Source organism: Mercenaria mercenaria, chromosome 8 (assembly GCF_021730395.1).
Source record: "Mercenaria mercenaria strain notata chromosome 8, MADL_Memer_1, whole genome shotgun sequence".
NCBI lineage: Eukaryota > Metazoa > Mollusca > Bivalvia > Venerida > Veneridae > Mercenaria > Mercenaria mercenaria.
In genome coordinates, this window is record NC_069368.1 from 15468685 (window position 1) to 15488620 (window position 19936).

The window sequence follows — 19936 nt, forward strand, 5'->3', positions numbered from 1 at the left end:
GCCAGTCATCCCGAAAAACATCACACATTTCTGTTTGATACAAATGGATACCTTATGGTTCGAACGAAATAAAAAAATATAAGAGCACGCTTCATAAATGCAAAGGTAGAATTTAGTTTCTAAACTATCTACTTAAAAAGGAAATATATAAATGTGTCTTTTAGTTTCGCTATGAGATAAATACAGTTCGCATTTCAATAAACAAATATATAAACACAAAAACGAACATAAATTTCAACACAGATATATCAGAGAAATAATTAAGAGTATTGAAAAAAGTATTTGTAACCTTTATTAATTGACTTTGTATTTGAAATACCTTTCGATGGACATTCAGTTATATGTGAATGCCTATTGCCTGTTCATAATCGTTTTCCTATATATCATTTTATAAATGCGGGTTTATTGTAGCAAATATACAGGCTACGATAGCCAGATTAATCCGAATATCCGGGAAAACCAATAAACTGTTTTACATTTCATGACATAAAATCTAACTTATTATGTGTTTAATGTCTCATTTACAAGTTGTTCTGTCTTATTCTTTGAAATGTCTCTTTCTAAGATCATGTTATATTGTAGCAGACAAAGGATCATATTTCACGTTATATGATTTTAATATCAAAGTTATTGTAAAAGTGCTTGTTTGCAAATATTAAATCTTCTACCTATATATATTTACTTTCTTTTGAAAATGGCAGTAGATCCCTAGTAAGTCATGTCTATCTAGTATTACAAAAGCAGTCTGTAAGTGTCATTTGGCGATTATAAAATCTCTTCAGTGTTGTTATATTTTCTGGTTCTACAGTACATTCAATGTTACTGTAATAGGATTCCGCTAAAGCCGGTACTAGAGCGGGGGCACAAAGGAGGTCGCATGTATGAATACTGAGTGAAACCGAGTTTGCTATAAGTTTGCTTGGTAATGATCTATGCTTTCAAAGAGATCATCCTTTAGGTGTACGCTGTTGTAAATTCATTAGAATCTCATATCCTGCTCTTTTTTTTTTCTTCAGTACCCGTTTTAGGACAAAATGTGTTCTTGACAGAAGAATAAGATTGTTTTCTGTTAGAGACACAAGACATCCTGTCTGAAATATTGACCATCAAAACAATAAACTCAGGTCTTGGGACGCTGTGTAGATTATCTTTTCAGGGGTGTATTATCAATGCAAATAAGGTCCTGTCCTGATAATCCAGACAGGCTTATATTATGTTTGAAAAAGTGTTAAAACATCATAGTGCTATTCATAATAGATTTGCATTTAGTGCAGCCTGACTTTATATACGTCATTTTCAAGATTAACAGGGCTTTCTCTAGTAGCATAATTCCATAGCTGGCAAACGGTCCGGAAATAACTAGATTTCGCGTTTCTTAAGAAAAACTCGTTTGATACGTAATTTCCGGTTCGAAGTTTTATAACGTAAAAAGAATTATCTCAAAATGTTTCAAATGTCATCCGTCAAAATCATATTTGGAAAAAAGGCTAGAAATAATACACTGTGATATTTAATTGAATATAAAATAACACTCCTCGTTAATTAAATGGCTGTTTAGCGTTTCAATGAACATTTTTTATACGCCCGTTTGAAAAACGGGACGTATTATGGGAACGCCCCTGGCGGGCGGGCTGGCGGCGTCCACAGACTTTGTCCGGAGCATATCTTCTACATGCATGAAGGGATTTTGATAAAACTTGGCACAGTTGTTCACCATCATGAGACGGAGTGTCATGCGCAAAAACCAGGTCTCTAGGTCTAAGGTCAAGGTCACACTTAGAGGTCAAAGGTCAAATTCAAGAATGACTTTGTCCGGAGCATATCTTCTTCATGCATGGAGTGATTTTGATGAAAGTTGGCACAATTGTTTATCATCATGAGACGGAGTGTCATGCGCAAGAACCAGGTCCCTAGCTCTAAGGTCAAGGTCACACTTAGAGGTCAAAGGATACAAGAAAGAAAACTTTGTCCGGAGCATTTCTTCTTCATGCATAGAGGGATTTTGATATAACTTTGCACAAATGTTCACCACCACGAGGCGGAGTGTCATGCGCAAGAACCAGGTCCCTAGGTCAAAGGTCAAGGTCACACTTAGAGGCCAAAGGTCAGATACAAGAATGACTTTGTCCGAAGCATTTCTTCTTCATGCATGGAGGGATTTTGATTTAACTTGGCACAAATGTTCATCACCACGAGGCAGAGTGTCATGCGCAAGAACCAGGTCCCTAGGTCTAAGGTCAAGGTCACACTTAGAGGTCAAAGGATACAAGAATGAAAACCTTGTCCGGAGCATTTCTTCTTCATGCATAGAGGGATTTTGATATAACTTTGCACAAATGTTCACCACCACGAGGCGGAGTGTCATGCGCAAGAACCAGGTCCCTAGGTCAAAGGTCAAGGTCACACTTAGAGGCCAAAGGTCAGATACAAGAATGACTTTGTCCGAAGCATTTCTTCTTCATGCATGGAGGGATTTTGATGTAACTTGGCACAATTATACACCATTATGAGACGAAGTGTCATGCGCAATTCCCTTCTTTAGAATTACTTCCCTTTGTTGTTACTATAAATAGCTTATATTGTAACTTTTTCATTACTAGTCGTAGGGAAAAATCGAGACCACTTTTCTGTAGTACAACATGCATGCTACATCCAATTATGAGGTGTATTTTGACTAATCTCTACCTGGTAAAGATTTTTGTGCGGACTTACAATTTTTTTTTGGATATTTTTTTTTTTTTTTTTTTTTTTTTTTTTTAAGATTATCTTCCCTTAGTTGTTACTATAAATAACTTATATTGTAACTTTTTTATAATTGACCGTAGGGAAAAAACAAGACCACTTTTCTGTGGTACAACAGGGATGTTACTTTCAAATTTTAGGTGTATTTTAAGGTATCTCTACCTGGTAAGCAGTCTTTTTGTGGACTTAGAAAAACAAATGACTTACAATGATTACTAAACAACCACAAAATTAAAATTCCATTTGCAAATACAGGTGCTAGAGTAAAGAAATTTGCTGTGACGGGCGTATATTGTGACATTCTGGCACTCTTGTTAAAAACAATATGGTGCATTGAAAATATAATTTATTCGACTAATAATTTTCTTATCAATAGATAAAGGCTTGCTTCTTGCAAAGGAAAATATGCTTACAATCCGTGGCCATCTATCATTGGAATTCTAACTCAGGTGTGCTATATTTTGTTCGCTTATTAGTCCCCTACTGGTTGAAAACCAGTTTCGGGGACTATAGGAATGCACTTTTCCGTCATTCCGTCCGTCTGTCCGTCCGTCCGTCCGTCCGTCCGCAATTTCGTGTCCGGTCCATAACTCTGTCATCCATGAAGGGATTTTAATATTACTTGGCACAAATGTTCCTCATGATAAGACGACGTGTCATGCGCAAAACCCGGACCCTAGCTCAAAGGTCAAGGTCACAATTGGAGGTCAAAGGTCAACAGGGCTTTTTTCCTGTCCGGTCCACAACTCTCCCATCCTTGAAGGGATTTTAGTATTACTTGGCACAAATGTTCCCCATGATGAGATGATGTGTCATGCGCAAATCCCGGACCCCTAGCTTAGAGGTCAAGGTCACAATTGGAGGTCAAAGGTCAACAGGGCTTTTTTCCTGTCCGGTCCATAACTCTCCCATCCATGAAGAGATTTTAATATTACTTGGCACAAATGTTCCCCATGAGGAGACGACGTGTCGTGCGCAAAATCTGTACCCCTAGCTTAAAGGTCAAGGTCACAATTGGAGGTCAAAGGTCAACAAGGCTTTTTTCCTGTCCGGTTCATAACTCTCCCATCTATGAAGGGATTTAATATTACTTGGCACATATGTACCTCATAATAAGACGATGTGTCATGCACAACTTTCAGACCCCTAGCTCAAAGGTCAAGGTCATACTTAGCTGTCAAATGTTAACATAGCATGAACAGGGTCTGTTTCGTGTCCGGTCCATAACTCTGACATTCATTAAGGGATTTTAATATCACTTAGCACAAGTGTTCCCCATGATGAGACCACGTGTCATGCGCAAATCCCGGACCCCTAGGTCAAAGGTCAAGGTCACAATTGGGGGTCAAATGTCAACAGAGTTTTTTTCCTGTTCCGTCCATAACTCTGCTATCTATGAAGGGATTTTAATATTACTTGGCACAAATGTTTCCCATGATGAGACGACATGTCATGCGCAACACCCAGTACCCTAGCTTAAAGGTCAAGGTTACACTTTGAGATCAAAGGTCAAGAGGATTTTTTTCCTGTCTGGTCTATAACTTTGTCATGCAAAGCAGGATTTAGATATCAGTTGGCACAAATATTCCCCTGGATGAGACAACATGTCATGCGCAAGAACCAGGTCCCTAGGTCTAAGGTCAAGGTCACATTTAGAGGTCAAAGGTCAAATTCAAGAATGACTTTGTACGGAACATTTCTTCTTCATGCATGGAGGGATTTTGATGTAACTTGGACCAAATGTTCACCACCATGAAGCACCCTTGTTTTTAGAATTACGTCCCTTTGTTATTACTATAAATAGATTTTATTGTAACTTTTATTACTGGCGGTAGAGAAAAATCGAGACCACTTTTCTGTGGTACAGCATGCATGTTACATCCAATTTTTAGGTGTATTTTGACCTTTCTCTACCTGGTAAAGAGTTTCTTGTGGACTTATATTATATAGATTTTTTTTTTTTTTTTTTTAAAGATTAATTTCCCTTTGTTGTTACTATAAATAACTTACATGATAACATTTTTAGCTCGACTATTCGAAGAATAAGTAGAGCTATCCTACTCACCACGGCGTCGGCGTCGGCGTTGGCGTCGGCGTCGGCGTCGGCGTCACACTTTGGTTAAGTTTTTCGTACCAGTCCACATTTTGACAAAGTCTTTTGAGATAAAGCTTTGAAACTTTCAACACTTGTTTACCACCACCATGACCAGTTATAGGCAAGAGCACATAACTCCATCAAGGATTTTGGCTGAATTATGGCCCCTTTTGACTTAAAAATCATGGTTAAGTTTTTCGTACCAGTTCATATTTTGACAAAGTCTTTCAAGATAAAGCTTTGAAACTTTCAACACTTGTTAACCATCACCATGGCCAGTTATAGGCAAGAGTACATAACTCCATCAAGGATTTTGGCTGAATTATGGCCCCTTTCGACTTAGAATTCTTGGTTAAGTTTTTCGTACCAGTTCGTATTTTGACAAAGTCTTTTGAGATAAAGCTTTGAAACTTTCAACACTTGTTTACCATTACCATGTCCAGTTATAGGCAAGAGCACATAACTCCATCAAGGATTTTGACTGAATTATGGCCCTTTTTGACTTAGAAATCTGGGTTAATATTTCGTACCAGTTCATATTTTGACGAAGTCTTTTGAGATAAAGCTTTGAAACTTTCAGCACCTGTTTACCATCACCATATCCAGTTATAGGCAAGAGTACATAACTCCATCATGAATTTTGGCTGAATTATGGCCGTTTTGAGTTAGAAATCTTGGTTAAGTTTTTCGTACCAGTTCATATTTTTTGTAAAGTGTTTGACATATGGCTTTGAAACTTTTATCACTTGTTTAGTATAATAGTCTCTATCTGTGGGAAAGAGTACATAACTCTTTCGTCTATTTTGGCTGAATTATGGCCCTTTTTGGACTTTGAAATTGGTTCTGTTTTCATACAAGTCCACGTTTTGTCAAAACTATTTGACATATGGCTTTTAAACTTTGAACACTTGTTTTTCATTATGATTTCCATCTGTAGGCAAGAGTACATAACTATTTTGACTGAATTATGGCCCTTTTTGGACTTTGAAATTGGTTCATACATTGCCATTTAGTGCAAGACTTATCGAAATCAAAGAAATACAGGAACATTGTTTGTCTAATCTATTTATTTCTTTTGTCTGAATATCTGTGGAAATATTTTGACCCCATTCTTCAATCAATTCTTCGAATAGTCGAGCGCGCTGTCATCAGACAGCTCTTGTTATAATCAGCCAAAACAATTCAATATGAAAACAACTGTGGGTTTTTATATATGCACATTTTAATCCAAGTGTGTTGTTATAACATATTGTATATGTAGTACAATATTGTTTATACAACATTGACAGATATCAGTTCATTATGTTATACTGCAGTAGAGAAAATTAGGTGCCTTCCAGTAGGGGACTTTGTATTGCATGGCAATACTTCATTCACTTGTTTTATTTCATCATAGCACAAAATAGATAAGTCTTAGTTGAAATGAAGTGCAAGTTATGTTCATTTAAAGATGACTAACTTATTTACCAAAACAGATATTCGAAAATGCATCTGTCAGAAGGAGGGGAATGTTAAGGGATATACAATGTTTTCTGACAAAACAGCTTGATAAGATCTTATAGAACCATCATCAGAAAAACACTGTATCATCTGACTAAAAAACTGGCCTTTATATCTATTGTTCATGTTTCGTATTATTTCAGATAATAATTCATGCCACGCCACAATAAACAATTATCTTCATAAATATGATTTTATTAGACACATAAATCAAAATATTCACATTTGCTAATTAGTTAAGCATTAAATCTGGTGACAGAAAGAGAATGGCATCTTTTTCCGTTTATTTCTCTTGACTTTTTAAGGCTTTATTTTTTAGTTGTGTGTTGTCTTTCTCTTAAATCAAATGTTTCAGGTCTATTTCAAAAACACTTGATACAGTTACTTAAAAAATAAATCCCCAAATACCGTACAAATCGTTAAAATTGTGCTTACTATGAACCTTTTTCATATGGCTTTAGATAATCTGAAAAAAAAGATATTGTAATGTCAAGAAGTGGATGGCTCATCGTCCCCTATTATACCTGTTGCGGGCATAATAATAAATAAATAAATACAAAACTAAAATAAAAATGTGAAAAGAAACCATACCACATCAATGATATGTTGTGGAAAGTTGTTATTTGTGTGAGAAAAAAAATGTTTTGGATTTGAAACATTTCTTAGAAAAAAAGCAGGATAATACAAAACCATATACATCTAAAATGCATAGTAGTACAAAACATTGACTATAAATGTCAACCTTTCTAAATTAGCGAGGCAAAATAGTAAAACTTCAGAATATTGCAGAAGCGTGTCTTGTACGAAGGTTCCAAATTATGGGCAACATCTTAAAAATACAAAAAGATCAAACCCGATTTTTAGGGACTAGGAGGGGAATATCCGAGAGGACAGGAACAATAAGTTACCTCCCGTAATCTACATTTGTGTTTTGTGTACTAATAGACAAATTTTGTACAGGAAAATATCAGAGAATGATTGAAATCCACGACGAAATTTATTGCATGCTTAACAAGATATAAGAAGCAGATGTTAGTCACTCAGAGCGTTGAATAATGTAAGAAGAATGTGGTCACATCCTCTACATGTCATGTCTCTTGTGCGTTAGACAATACGTTCCAGAAATATGATGTCAAAGTAGGTAAAAGGCAAGAAGGTCTTCGCAATTCTGTTAAAAATCAACTTAAAAACATTGCTAATGCCAGATTTAACCTTGTTTACTAAATGGACTCTAGATATAAAATCTGAATATTTTCGTCCTTTGTCTGTCGTGGGTACTGAATAGCCAGATATTTCCCTTTTAAACAATTCACTTGGACAATTTCAACTTAACAAGAATGCTTCATGTGTGGCTCCTTTAGTATGGCAACGAAGGAATACAAACTTAGAAATATGCTTGTTAGAAACTACTGCCCGAATTTCAAACTAAGTTCAAAGAAATATTCCTTGAGAGACTGCCTAGTATTTTACAGAAATTTACAGCATATCCCTAAAAAGTAATGTCTTTAAAGTTTGCGTAATTTTATTATTTTAACCGTCTCCCATACAGTTTTCTAAGAAAAGCTGTGTTCGGTGATTGTGATTAGGAGATTGTTATTGTTCTCTGATATATGAACTACTGACCATTCAAACAATAAAACATGCGAACACCCTGTGGACGAAACCTAAATGAGTCTTTATGAAGATTTCATTTGAAATTTACGATGCAAATAAGATTCCACCCGCACAATCTTAGGGGAGGCTAATCTCTTTGAAAACTAATAAAACAAAATGATGCAATTTCTTTAGATTTGTGTATACAGACTACGTTAATTCGCGTCGTCATTCTTAAGATAAAGAAGGATATCTTTAATTATCTAAATCCATTACTGGCAAACAGTCCGGAAATAACTGGATTTCGCAATTCTTTAGAAAATCTCGTTTCATACGTCATTTTCGACGCTAAATATTGCAATAAAATGGGATTATCATCACGTTCATGTTTAATTTTATTAACAACGAAGCACACGTGCCTGAACCAATGGTGCTCAATGTGCTATGTAATTTAGTATACAGTCGTTTTCTTCGTAATTCTAAGGGTCATTTATAGTAACTTTAATTAATGAGATCATTTTTTATAAATAGATGTGATATGTAATTAAATATATAGTAGTATTCTTCGTAAATTAAATTGAAGGGAAATTCATATTCACTTTAACAAATAAGATCATTTTTATATACAAAGATAAAGACATTTATAAACTTGTCATCGAACTCCTAATTGTTTATGAAATATTTATTATCATGTAAAGCAACATGAAATACAACAAGTCTGAGTTCAGTTGAAGTGCACTCTTTGTTACTTTTTAGTTTTGTAGTAATGTCTAATTTTGTTATTTAAACAGCTCTTCGAAAATAATTATGACAGGAGAAGAGCATAGTACTAGGTAAAAAACACGACGTCTTTAACTTCGGTAGTAACTTTTTTCTTGAATTGATTGTTCATATATTTTTTTCTTTCTGTCACTTTAAGTCTATTGTTTCTGTACAAAAGATAGTTAGTATTTAAGGACAATGAGCAAGCTGTATTAAGATGTTTAATATGACAATGAGAATACCTATTTGAGAGAAATTTAAAAGTAACGGCTTGAGTGTTATAAGAATCGAGTAGTATATATTTTATTAGTTAGAATCGCAAAAGTACGGTGTTATATAACCGACCTAGTGTAAACAAAATTGATGAGTATTTGTAAAATTGCATCAGCCTGATTAGTATAATGTTATAGAAATACTGACAATAAAAACAGTTCTAACAGAATTTTTCTTATCAATTGATTTTAAAAGTATCTAAACTTTTAACGTTAGCACTGAAAAATAGTATTTCTTATATAAATCGAAAGTGTATTATCTTACGCCCTGAATCACATTTAAAATAGTCACTATTAAAGCACTTTGCAGGCGATCTCCTAACCATTACAGAGACAGACTGTCCGGTACCTAGAATGAAATTTAAGATTAACAGAAATGTCTTTATTAACTTTAGATTCATTCTTGTCAAATGGTCAGGATATAACTGGATTTAGCGTTTCCTTAAGAAAATCTCGTTAATACGGTATTTCTGACGCGTAGTTTTGTAATATAAAAAGAATTATCGTATAAAGTCGTCAATATTTAATAGTTTTTATTGTATTAACGATAATGCTATGCTGAAATTAAAACGCGTCAGAACTATTTTCTGCACATGACATATTTAACTGAAGATGATATTACTCCTCCGCAAATGTAGGATTTTTTAACATTACCTAAGACATTTCCTTTGAAATATGGTGCTTTAAACAGATTTGATTAAGGGAATCAATATTTTTTCTTAAATAGTTAGATGATTGGTTTTTGAAAACAGGTAAATATTTCGACGATTTGTGTCAATATATCATGGACGGTATGTGATACGCGGACTTCTTGATGACTTACTTTCATTGAAAATACTTTTCAAAGTTTGACTTAAGATACGCGCAAAATCTGTTTTTGAAGATGATTTTAGCCAAACAACTTTTTGGAAACACAAATGACGTGAGAAGAGATTGTAAAGGGATATTTGATGCGTTCTTAGAACATACATATGGGCCTTTCCATGTCAAAACCTGTATTAGTTGCAAAAACTAAAAACTGAGATAACAGTGTTTATGAAAAATATTCTTTTACCGCTCAAACTTGAAACTCTGAAGAAATTATCTTCACTGTTTTAAGAATAGCAATGCCAATTTCAGAATGACAGGAATATTTCTTGGGCATTTACCTTTATTTGCATTTCAAAGAATATTATTGCATACAGAACTGTAGTTAAAATGGTACTGGAAAGAAATTGCTCACCAATATGTTTATTAGAAACCGTTGGCCAAATGCCAAACTTATTTTACAGAAATATTCCTTTAGTGACACTCTACTTATTTTCTTCAAGCGGTTGGGATTGTCAAAATCTTGGCTTATATAGCTAAAATGAAAAAGGAAATAACAATCTTGCCTGAAAATAATGACCACATTTCAAAACGAATTAGCAGGAAAGTTTCTTGATAGACTCTACCAGTAATGTTTTAGATATTCCGTTTCGCCAAAACATTGCCTGTGGGGTTCCGTTATATGCGATGCGTAGTTGAAAATATAAATTCTACACGTTTGATTTGAAAATACTTTAACCCAATTGTTTCCTTAGTAGCTCTCAAACAAAATTGTTCAATCAATCCGGTTCCTCAATAAATATGGCCACTAAAAGAATACCACAGTCAAAAAAATAACTCCACACTAATGTTTTTTCAATGGCCCTCTAACGCGATTCTTCATCTCGATTCATATAAGAATGGCTGACTTTGCTAAAATATAAACGTCTTTGAACAGTAGTTGTTCCAAAACTTCTGCCCTGGTTTCAAAAGAAATAAAGTACAGAAATGTTTCTTAGAGGGTCCTCTATCCGGACGGTTCCAATTATTACTTTTTGACAAGTCGCAATGGCTGTTTTAAAAGGGGTGTCAAGAAATATCTTTAAGAAAAGATTGCAAGCGCAGTGTGAAACAAATGGTGAAAACTCCATGTTATTCATAATACAAGAAAGCCAAGGTCATGTGACTAAAACAGCTGATGTGAATAAAACCATTTTTTGCAATCAACCAAATTTTCGTTTCGGCTATATCACTCAGTTCTACTCCAAGAATGCTGTATTTTGGATTAAAATCATCTGAAGCGAATCCTTTTACAGATGAACATTAGACGAGACGAAAACCTACATGAAAAAGGCACACAAGAAACCCTTCTCTAATTGGTAAAATTAAATTGATTGCGCCTGAAAATCACGCCCGTTAATGTAACCTGCAGTATATACTAGTTATACGACCGTACACAGCTCTTTCTGTAAATTTATATTAAAAAAAACAACAGTATTTTAACGTGATTTTCATTGTATTGATTCGACACACTGATTACATTTATTTAGATATACCGATATACTTACTAAATATACTGTTCGACACATACGTTCAAAATTGTAAACAAAGTCGTTCAGGATGAACGCTTTGTCCGCAAAAAACAGAGTGAAAAAAAAAACAGAACAGTTTCATCCAATAAGCAAGACTGTTGCATTAAAACTTTCGTATAGCTAACAAGAAATATCTTTAAAAATGATGGTCGGCGAATTGTAATAAGGAAAGAAGTTTATGAATTTTTCATCTAACATTCATCTTTCATCTAACATTTTTCAAATTGCAAAACTAAACACCGCACTTTAACAATTTAAATGGTTCTCTTTTAATTTTTCGCAAAGGTTTCGTACGGTTGCAATTTTGTTTCGTTTATCCTTAGACGAATAATTACAGCAGTAGTTTGATGAAGATTCATGAAGTGGTTCATGAGAAGAGGTCATTAAACGTGTTTATATTTTTAGCTAAATTGGTCCCTATCCCCATTTGTAACAAAATAGCAGGAGACCTTACGATATTGTTACACATCGAGTTTGATAAAAATCCATTACATTTTAGTGGTTAATGCGAAGAAAGGCATATCTACTTTTAGCTATAGTGGTCCCTAATAGGGCCCAAGTTCCTATATAAATAAATTTGGAAGAGGACCTTATAATGATGCTCCAGACCAAGTATGACAAAGATCCACCAAGCTGTTCATGAGACGCTGTATAAAGGCATTTCTAGTTTTAGCTCTAGCAGCCCCTAAAAGGGGTCGAATGTCCCAGCCAAACAAAGTTGGCTGCGGGCCTAATAAAGATGCTACAAATCAAGTTTGATTAGAATACATGAGAAAAAATCAATTAAAGGATTTTTTTATTTATTATTTTTATTTATTTCTAAAATAGGCCAACTGATCCCGCTTTAACAAAAGCATATTCGCTATTCATGAATCTTTGGAAAATGACGTCACACCTACAAAAAAGTGAAGGTCAAGCAAAACATACAATTGTAATTATTTCAATATTTCTGTTTCATAAGCAAAGCTTGACCGTAGTCATATCACATAGATAAACTGTATGCAGCATACCTTCATTTCAGTGTAATGAGATTCAGTCATTGTATAGCATATATGATAAAACAGATTTCAACTGAGTTCAATATTTGCATCCCATACTAAAGAAAAACATTCATATTATAATAAATCAGTTAGATAATTTATAACAAATATATCAAAGCAAACAAGTACTCATTTTAATATGCAATCTGAATAAGTCACAAAAGCAAGAAACCTTTTCATATACAGACGACAATTGTAACAAGGAAAAACTTTTAAAAAGCACTTCTCTACATAAAAGACTCTTATCACACCCTTATTCATGTGATACGAAGACCGTATTCAGCTCTTTCTTTAATTTGATATATGTTGGTATTTGAACAGGTTTTTATCATATTTATTAAACTTACTTATCATTTTGAGATATATCGATATTCTTGCTAAATATACTGAGCCAAAGTTAGCTTTAAAACTGTGAACAGCGTCGTTTAGGATAAACGCTTTGTCTACATTTCACTCAGCGTAGCACAATCAACAGCGTGAAAGAAATTGACACTCTCGTCCAATCAGGCAATGTATTGCATAAATCTTCCATTTTGATAAAATATCGATAATGCGTTATCAAGTAGTTTGATTTGCAAACTGAAGTCACGTGGCATAAGGTAACGAAAACGAATTTAGACGGCGTTCGCCGAAAAATACTTAAAATACCGATCAAGCAATCTGATTTGCCAACTCAGCTACGTGGTAATACTGTGGAATAGGTTATTGAAGGTCTTGAAAAGAGCGTAATACGGCTGCGCAGAAAAGCTCTCATATACGACCGTCTACATTCCTACCACCTATACAACGGTCGGAATTTTTTCAAAACTGAAGTCATTACACTCTGTTGGAATTATTCATCATTTCTACATTGTTTTCTCTGTTTTTCAGGTCAAATGGGTAGAGCAACAAATCGCTAAATCACGGGCTAAACGAGATGTGGCAATAACTTTGAGGAGCAAGTCAGAAAATAGATTTAACGACGATCTTTGGCCAAAAGAATGGTATCTCGTAAGTATATTCAGCCAAACGAGCTGTAAACATTTATCAATATTTTATTCACCTACAGTAACCTAAATATTGTTTTAAATATCTTTCATAATACTTGTAGTATATTTATGAAGTTTTCCGCATGCTTAAAACGATATGTTTTAAATAAGAGAAATCAAATATCAGACGGAATTTGAAAAAAAAACATATACCATCTTTTAATTCATTTAGCATCTTTAAACCAATTTTAAACAGTCACAAAAATACACACACAAATATAATTAACAAACGATGGTATTTTGTTATAATGCCGGAATATCATATCAGATTCAAAGCTGGCATATCCTAGAAAAAAAATGATACAGCTTAAAATTTGATAATATATCAGAAATGAATTAAACATCTACCACTTAATATCCTTATAGATAACATTTGCATGTTTATAAAAAAAAAACACACACACATTCAGACACATCTTTGTGAATTTTTGAAAACGGGTAGAAGACGTAAAATGAATGGAGTGATGTCATCGCATGAATTGATTTTATGACATTTCAGTATGTAATTGATAAAATATTTTCCTAAACAAGTGTGAAATTTCATACATGTACCACTTGTAGTATAAAAGATATTACAAAACTTATCGAAAGGATGTTACTTGAGCTTATTTACTAAAGAGTAGTAAGGAAGTGGACCCGTATTGACAGGACCCATAATGACAAATACTCTCCGTGAGCGATTTCGGCATTTTGCGCTTTTTACGGACAGTTAGCAAATTTTGCGTCCATAGAATACCGAATTGCATAACGGGAATATGTAATCATCCGGAGATTGACGAGTGTCATTACGTGGCACTCTGAAATTACGAACTTCGTGTACAATGTAGGCTCTGCTGTTATTGATATATATATATATATGTGTGTGTTGTTATATGCATCACAGTTCATAACATAGTACTGTTGTTTATTTATTTTTTTTTTAAAGAGTAAGTTGAGCCGAAAAAAATATTGATCCTAGTAAATTATTGACGCGTTTGATCGATCAATGAAGATATAGGACAATAAAGATCAAATCAAGGATTATCCTGTGTAAATGCTGACATTTTAACAGACTTTTATAAAACGCACAAAATTTCACAGTTTTAAATACATTGATGAAGTGAAATAAATGCAACAAATTTCTAGAAATATGGGAAAATCAAACAAAACAACTGAACAACTGTTAGATGCATGACTATGCTATCAAATGATTTACCACAACTTGACGCCGTCTAATGCATGTGTAATACGACCCAGTGTATAAAAACCTGATGCCATGCAGGTCATCGTGAAGACGTTAGACGCAACCCGAGTCCGTTCAGTGTAAAATGAGATGATTCATTAAAACTAGACGCCGTCTAATGCATATTGAAACCGCGTTGCTTCATAATAAGTGATAAATTAAATATTGATGCCATGCAGCGCAATGTGAACCGTCCAACATAATTTCTATACGTGCAGCGAAAAACGGAATGACTCGCTGCAACTTGACACCGTCTTATGTATATTGAAACCGTTTCTTGAAAAACGAAGCAGTGAATAAGTTATAGTTACTGTTCGAGGAATAGGTATGCATGGTGTTCATAGACCTGTGAGGTGGGTTGTGAACTATTGATTACTATGAACTTTACTGAACATGCTATATTTTTTTATGCCTCAATCATTAAAAATGGCGATGAAGAGGAGAACAGGGCATATAGTGTTACTTGTGGGTGTGAGTCTTTGTGTACTCAAAATCTTGTCCGGGTGTCTGTGCATTGTCGGATTTGAAATAAACGTGCCAAAAATAATTTCCATAATAAGAGGACATGTCACAGGCAAAATCTAGACCCCTAGGTCAGAGTTCAAAGTCACACTTGGAAGTCACTAGATGTGTGTGTGTGTGCACAAAATCTTTTCTGGTGGACCTTCTGCACCTTGTCAGATCTTGAAATTATATGGCAATATCAATAGTTAACAATTCTTCAACTGCCGCCGTAGGCTATTAGACATTATAGACAAGTATAATTCATTTTCTTTTCCGCGGTTTACTGCATTTACTGATAATTTGTTTAACAACATGGAATATTACAACGTGATATAAATAATTATGTGTACAAATTTTCTAGTCACACGTATAATTATCATGTGATCAAAAAAAAACTTGATCATGTTATCAATAATTATATTTACGTGAGTTTCCATATTAAATATATATTTTTACACAAAGGTATCTAAATAAGTAATTTTCTGTTCACTAATTATAACAGAAGAGAGAAAATTGAGTCTAATGATTTGGGATAGTCCATCTTAACTTAGACATAATACTTTCTTATTTGAAAAGACAAACAATCCTAGTGTTATAACAAGTTTTTGTCATGCAATTTATAATTATCATGTCTGATATTTTTGTACAATTATTCAACGCATTCGAGAGGAATGAGTTCATTTTGCACAATATTTTATTTGAACTTTCACATTTCAGGTGCAAGTTTGAACTCTTGCGTGTAACCCTGCCTGCCTAAAAGGTGCCATGTCTAATTATTTGTGCTGTTGTTGTCTCCTAAGTTTTATTCAGTGTTATTTTTCAAAATTACTGATTAGATGTCATGCTATTGTCAGTAAGAGGAAGAACCTTTTTTCTTAGCTCAGCTGTTCGTAGAATAGGTAGAGCTGTTGGAGTCACCCGTGCGTCGGCCTCGGCGTTGGTGCCGGCCTTCCGGTTTGGTCAAGTTTTTTGTAAGTAAGCTGGAATCTCAGTAACCACTTCTGGGAATAGATTGAAACTTCACACACTTATTCACTGTGATAAACTGACTTGCATTGCACAGGTTTCATAACTCCATTTTGCTTTTTTTTCTAACAAAATTATGCCGTTTTTTGTCTTAGCAGTATTTGGTTAAGTTTTTGTATGTAAGTTGGTATCTCAGTACACACTAATGGGAATGGATTGAAACTTCATACACCTGTTCACTGTGATGATCTGATTTACAATGCACAGGTTTGATAACTCTATTTTGCTTTTTTTACAAAATTATGCCCCTTTTTCGACTTAACAGTTTTTATATACAAGCTGGTATATGTTTTTCTGTTCTTCTTGTATTACCCCGACTGGGGTAAGATACCCACGTAAGACACCCCCGATCGAGGCAATAAACCCCGATCGGAAGATGGCTCAACCCGTTTAACTATATTTACAATAGAGAATACAAAATGTTTTAATATTTTGTCTCTTAAGAAAAACTTAGGTTCATATTTTCAACCTTTTGCCGATTTGCATGTACTAACGGTATGTCGAGCGGTTTCATGGGCTGCATGGCATCAAGTTTTTATACGTCGCTCCGAATTTCACAACACGGTTTCAGGATGAATTAGACGGCGTCTAGTTGTAATGAATCGTTTCATTTTACAATGCACACATTCATGTTTCGTTAAACGGCTTCACATTGGGCTGCATGGCATCAAATTTTAATACGCAGCTCCAAGTTACACAAAACTGTTTCAATATGCATTAGGCGGCGCCAAGTTTTGATGAATCGTTCCATTTTACACTGCATGAACTCGTTTTCACATTGGACTGCAAGGCACGCCGCTCTGAATTACACAAAGCGGTTTCCATATGCATTAGACGGTGCCAAGTTGTAATAAATCATTTCATTTAACACTGCACGTTCTCATGTTGGTTTAAACGGCTTCACATGGAGCTGCATGGTATTATGTTTTGTCGGATGATTCCATATTTTGATGCATCGCAATTTTTTCAATGCATCGTTTCAATTTCAATGGGCGGCATGAAGTTTTGTATTAAACGGTTTCAAAATACAATGCGTTGAGTGCAAATTTATTGGACGGGATTGAGTTTTAGACTAGACGGCGTTGAAATGTTCTGCACTGACTGAATGGATGGATTGTATATTTACTAATTTTGGCGGTAACTGCCGTCCATAATATATCTCTTAGTATTTAATTATGCAGATTGTCAATTGTTGCAGATTTTATATTGATCTAAATTACAATGGATTAGCAGCGGTGTGTTCACATTGATTTCAAATAATATGCATTGTGAAAAAAATGGCACTTATATAATGTCTAAGCAATTTTTATTGCATATGCAAAACTGACAATATGTAGTTTTAAAACATATATATCTTAGATGCCAAATCGGGTTGAATTACCACTTTTTCCGAGATGGGTGCAATTATGGCCGCCCAGAATGTTCAAAATACTATCAATTTTAATTAATTCTATCATTTGAGGTTTAAACTAGAAAGTTATTTGTTTGTAAATAATGTCATACTGACAGCAACATAACAGCTGTTGCAATCGCATGATTGTAATTGATCCTAGTTCTGAACATGTATAATTCTTAATCGAAAATAAGATAAATTCATGTCCGACAACAATACATGCGGTTAAGAATACTTTTTGTCCGACAAAATACATCGAAGCGTCGTTATTGCCCACTTAGTGTTAGATGCTTAACGACCGCCAGACGATTTGTGTGTTTATCTATTATAATATCTTCTTTACTCAATGCAGTAAGGAGGACGGTTATTACTTTAAATATATTTTTACAGCGATACCCTGTTCTCTAAAGCTCCTTAACTACAATTGAACGCATTAATATTATATTAACAACCTATAACAATGAGAAAGCTGACAGAAACTAAAATGTTAATGGTCTTTATATGGTCTGTAAATCATAAACAGGAGACTATTGCAAATTTCTATTGATATCAGTTATGAAGAAATAATTCTGAAATGTATATATATAAAAGACTCCTTGGTAAAATAAAAACGTCATGTTTTTCACAAATCTTTGAAAAGAGATACTTTTTCGATTATCTTATGTCACATGTATGGTATGTTTATCTTATGTCACATGCATGGTACGTTTATCTTTTGTCACATGCATGATACGTTTATCTTATGTACATGTACGGTACGTTTATCTTATGTCACATGCATGGTACGTTTATCTTATGTCACGTGTACGGTACGTTTATCTTATGTCACATGCATGGTACGTTTATCTTATGATACATGTACGTTACGTTTATCTTGTGTCACGTGTACGGTACGTTTATCTTATGTCACGTGTACGGTACGTTTATCTTGTGTCACATGTACGGTACGTTTATCTTATGTCACGTGTACGGTACGTTTATCTTGTGTCACATGCACGGTACGTTTATCTTACGTCACGTGTAAGGTACGTTTATCTTGTGTCACGTATACGGTACGTTTATCTTGTGTCACGTGTACGATACGTTTATCTTGTGTCACGTGTACGGTACGTTTATCTTGTGTCACGTGTACGGTACGTTTATCTTGTGTCACGTGTATGGTACGTTTATCTTATGTCACATGGACGGTACGTTTATCTTGTGTCACATGTACGGTACGTGTGTCTTGTGTCACCTGTACGGTACGTTTATCTTTTGTCACATGTATCGCACGTTCATCTTATGTCCCGTGTACGGTACGTTTATCTTGTGTCACATGTACGGTACGTTTATCTTATGTTACATGTACGGTACAAATGTAGGGATAAACATTACTTATTATAGGTTACGTCTAGAGGTTTTTTGTTGATTGACACTTATTATGATGCCTGAATTTGCAAAACAAGAGAGAAAAAACAACAAAGAAAAATCAAATTGATAATATTTGGGACGGCTGGTATTTCAGCGTTGTTTTAAATAGCACATAATACATATTAACAATTCATGTGGTTTTAGAAGTCCCTTAATCGTATTAAGGGGATTTATATACCGTCTCCCCACCATTTCAAAGTGTTAAAAAGTACTGATGTGGCTATTATACATGACCGCCCAGCAAGAACTTCCTTAAGATATATCACGCATTCCTGGTGAACAAAATTATTAAATAAAATCTGTGAAGCATAAAACTCAACAAAGCAACGTAATAGCAAACTCGTTTTAACTAAGTCTCTTCCTGAGAAGAGAAATAATGTATTGTGCAACATCTCTCACGCCCCCTAGCATCTACTTCTGCGGAATTCTTTTGCAGTAAAAATTAAAAATTCTCCATGATTCCAAGGAACAAGAAAATATAACAACACAGTCCAAACTTTACTTGTAATAAATTTTCCCAACACATAGATTCCTAATACAATTTGTACAACTAGATAACCTATGTCCATTTTACTAGGCACAAACGTCACCATGTGGATTTAAAGGCCCGCTCTAAGTATTTAAAACATATCGAATGGGTCATTCGTGCGAAACCATCCTGAGTCCCTAAAGTCATATAAACTTGATGTTTTAAAGTGCCTTTGGATTGTTAAATAGTTGCATATTGGCTCGAATGTCTTCTTAAACGCTCGATAAAAGTTAATAGAGACAGGAATATTTGTGCGACTTCAAAGCATTGTTTGTACAATGAAGCTCATGTTTTTGTAGAAGACCCTCAGGTGGTTTGTACATGTATAATGTTCAGATTCTCAAATGATGCCATGGTATGTTACGTGTCTAAATTTCATTGATTCAGAATCTCAATTATTGTTCCTGATGTTAAACTTTGTGTCTCGTGTGTTTCACCTGCG

The 19936-nt window shown here is 34.4% G+C and overlaps 1 protein-coding gene across 1 annotated transcript in view; it reads left to right on the forward strand.

The window, feature by feature from the left end:
- The window catches only part of LOC123523001 (neuroendocrine convertase 1-like), a 126226-nt gene that overhangs the window by 68623 nt on the left and 37667 nt on the right, over positions 1-19936 (forward strand). The window contains exon 3 of the mRNA XM_053550353.1: positions 13253-13372. Coding sequence (XP_053406328.1) covers positions 13253-13372 — 120 coding nt within the window. The remainder of the gene's footprint in view (positions 1-13252; positions 13373-19936) is intronic.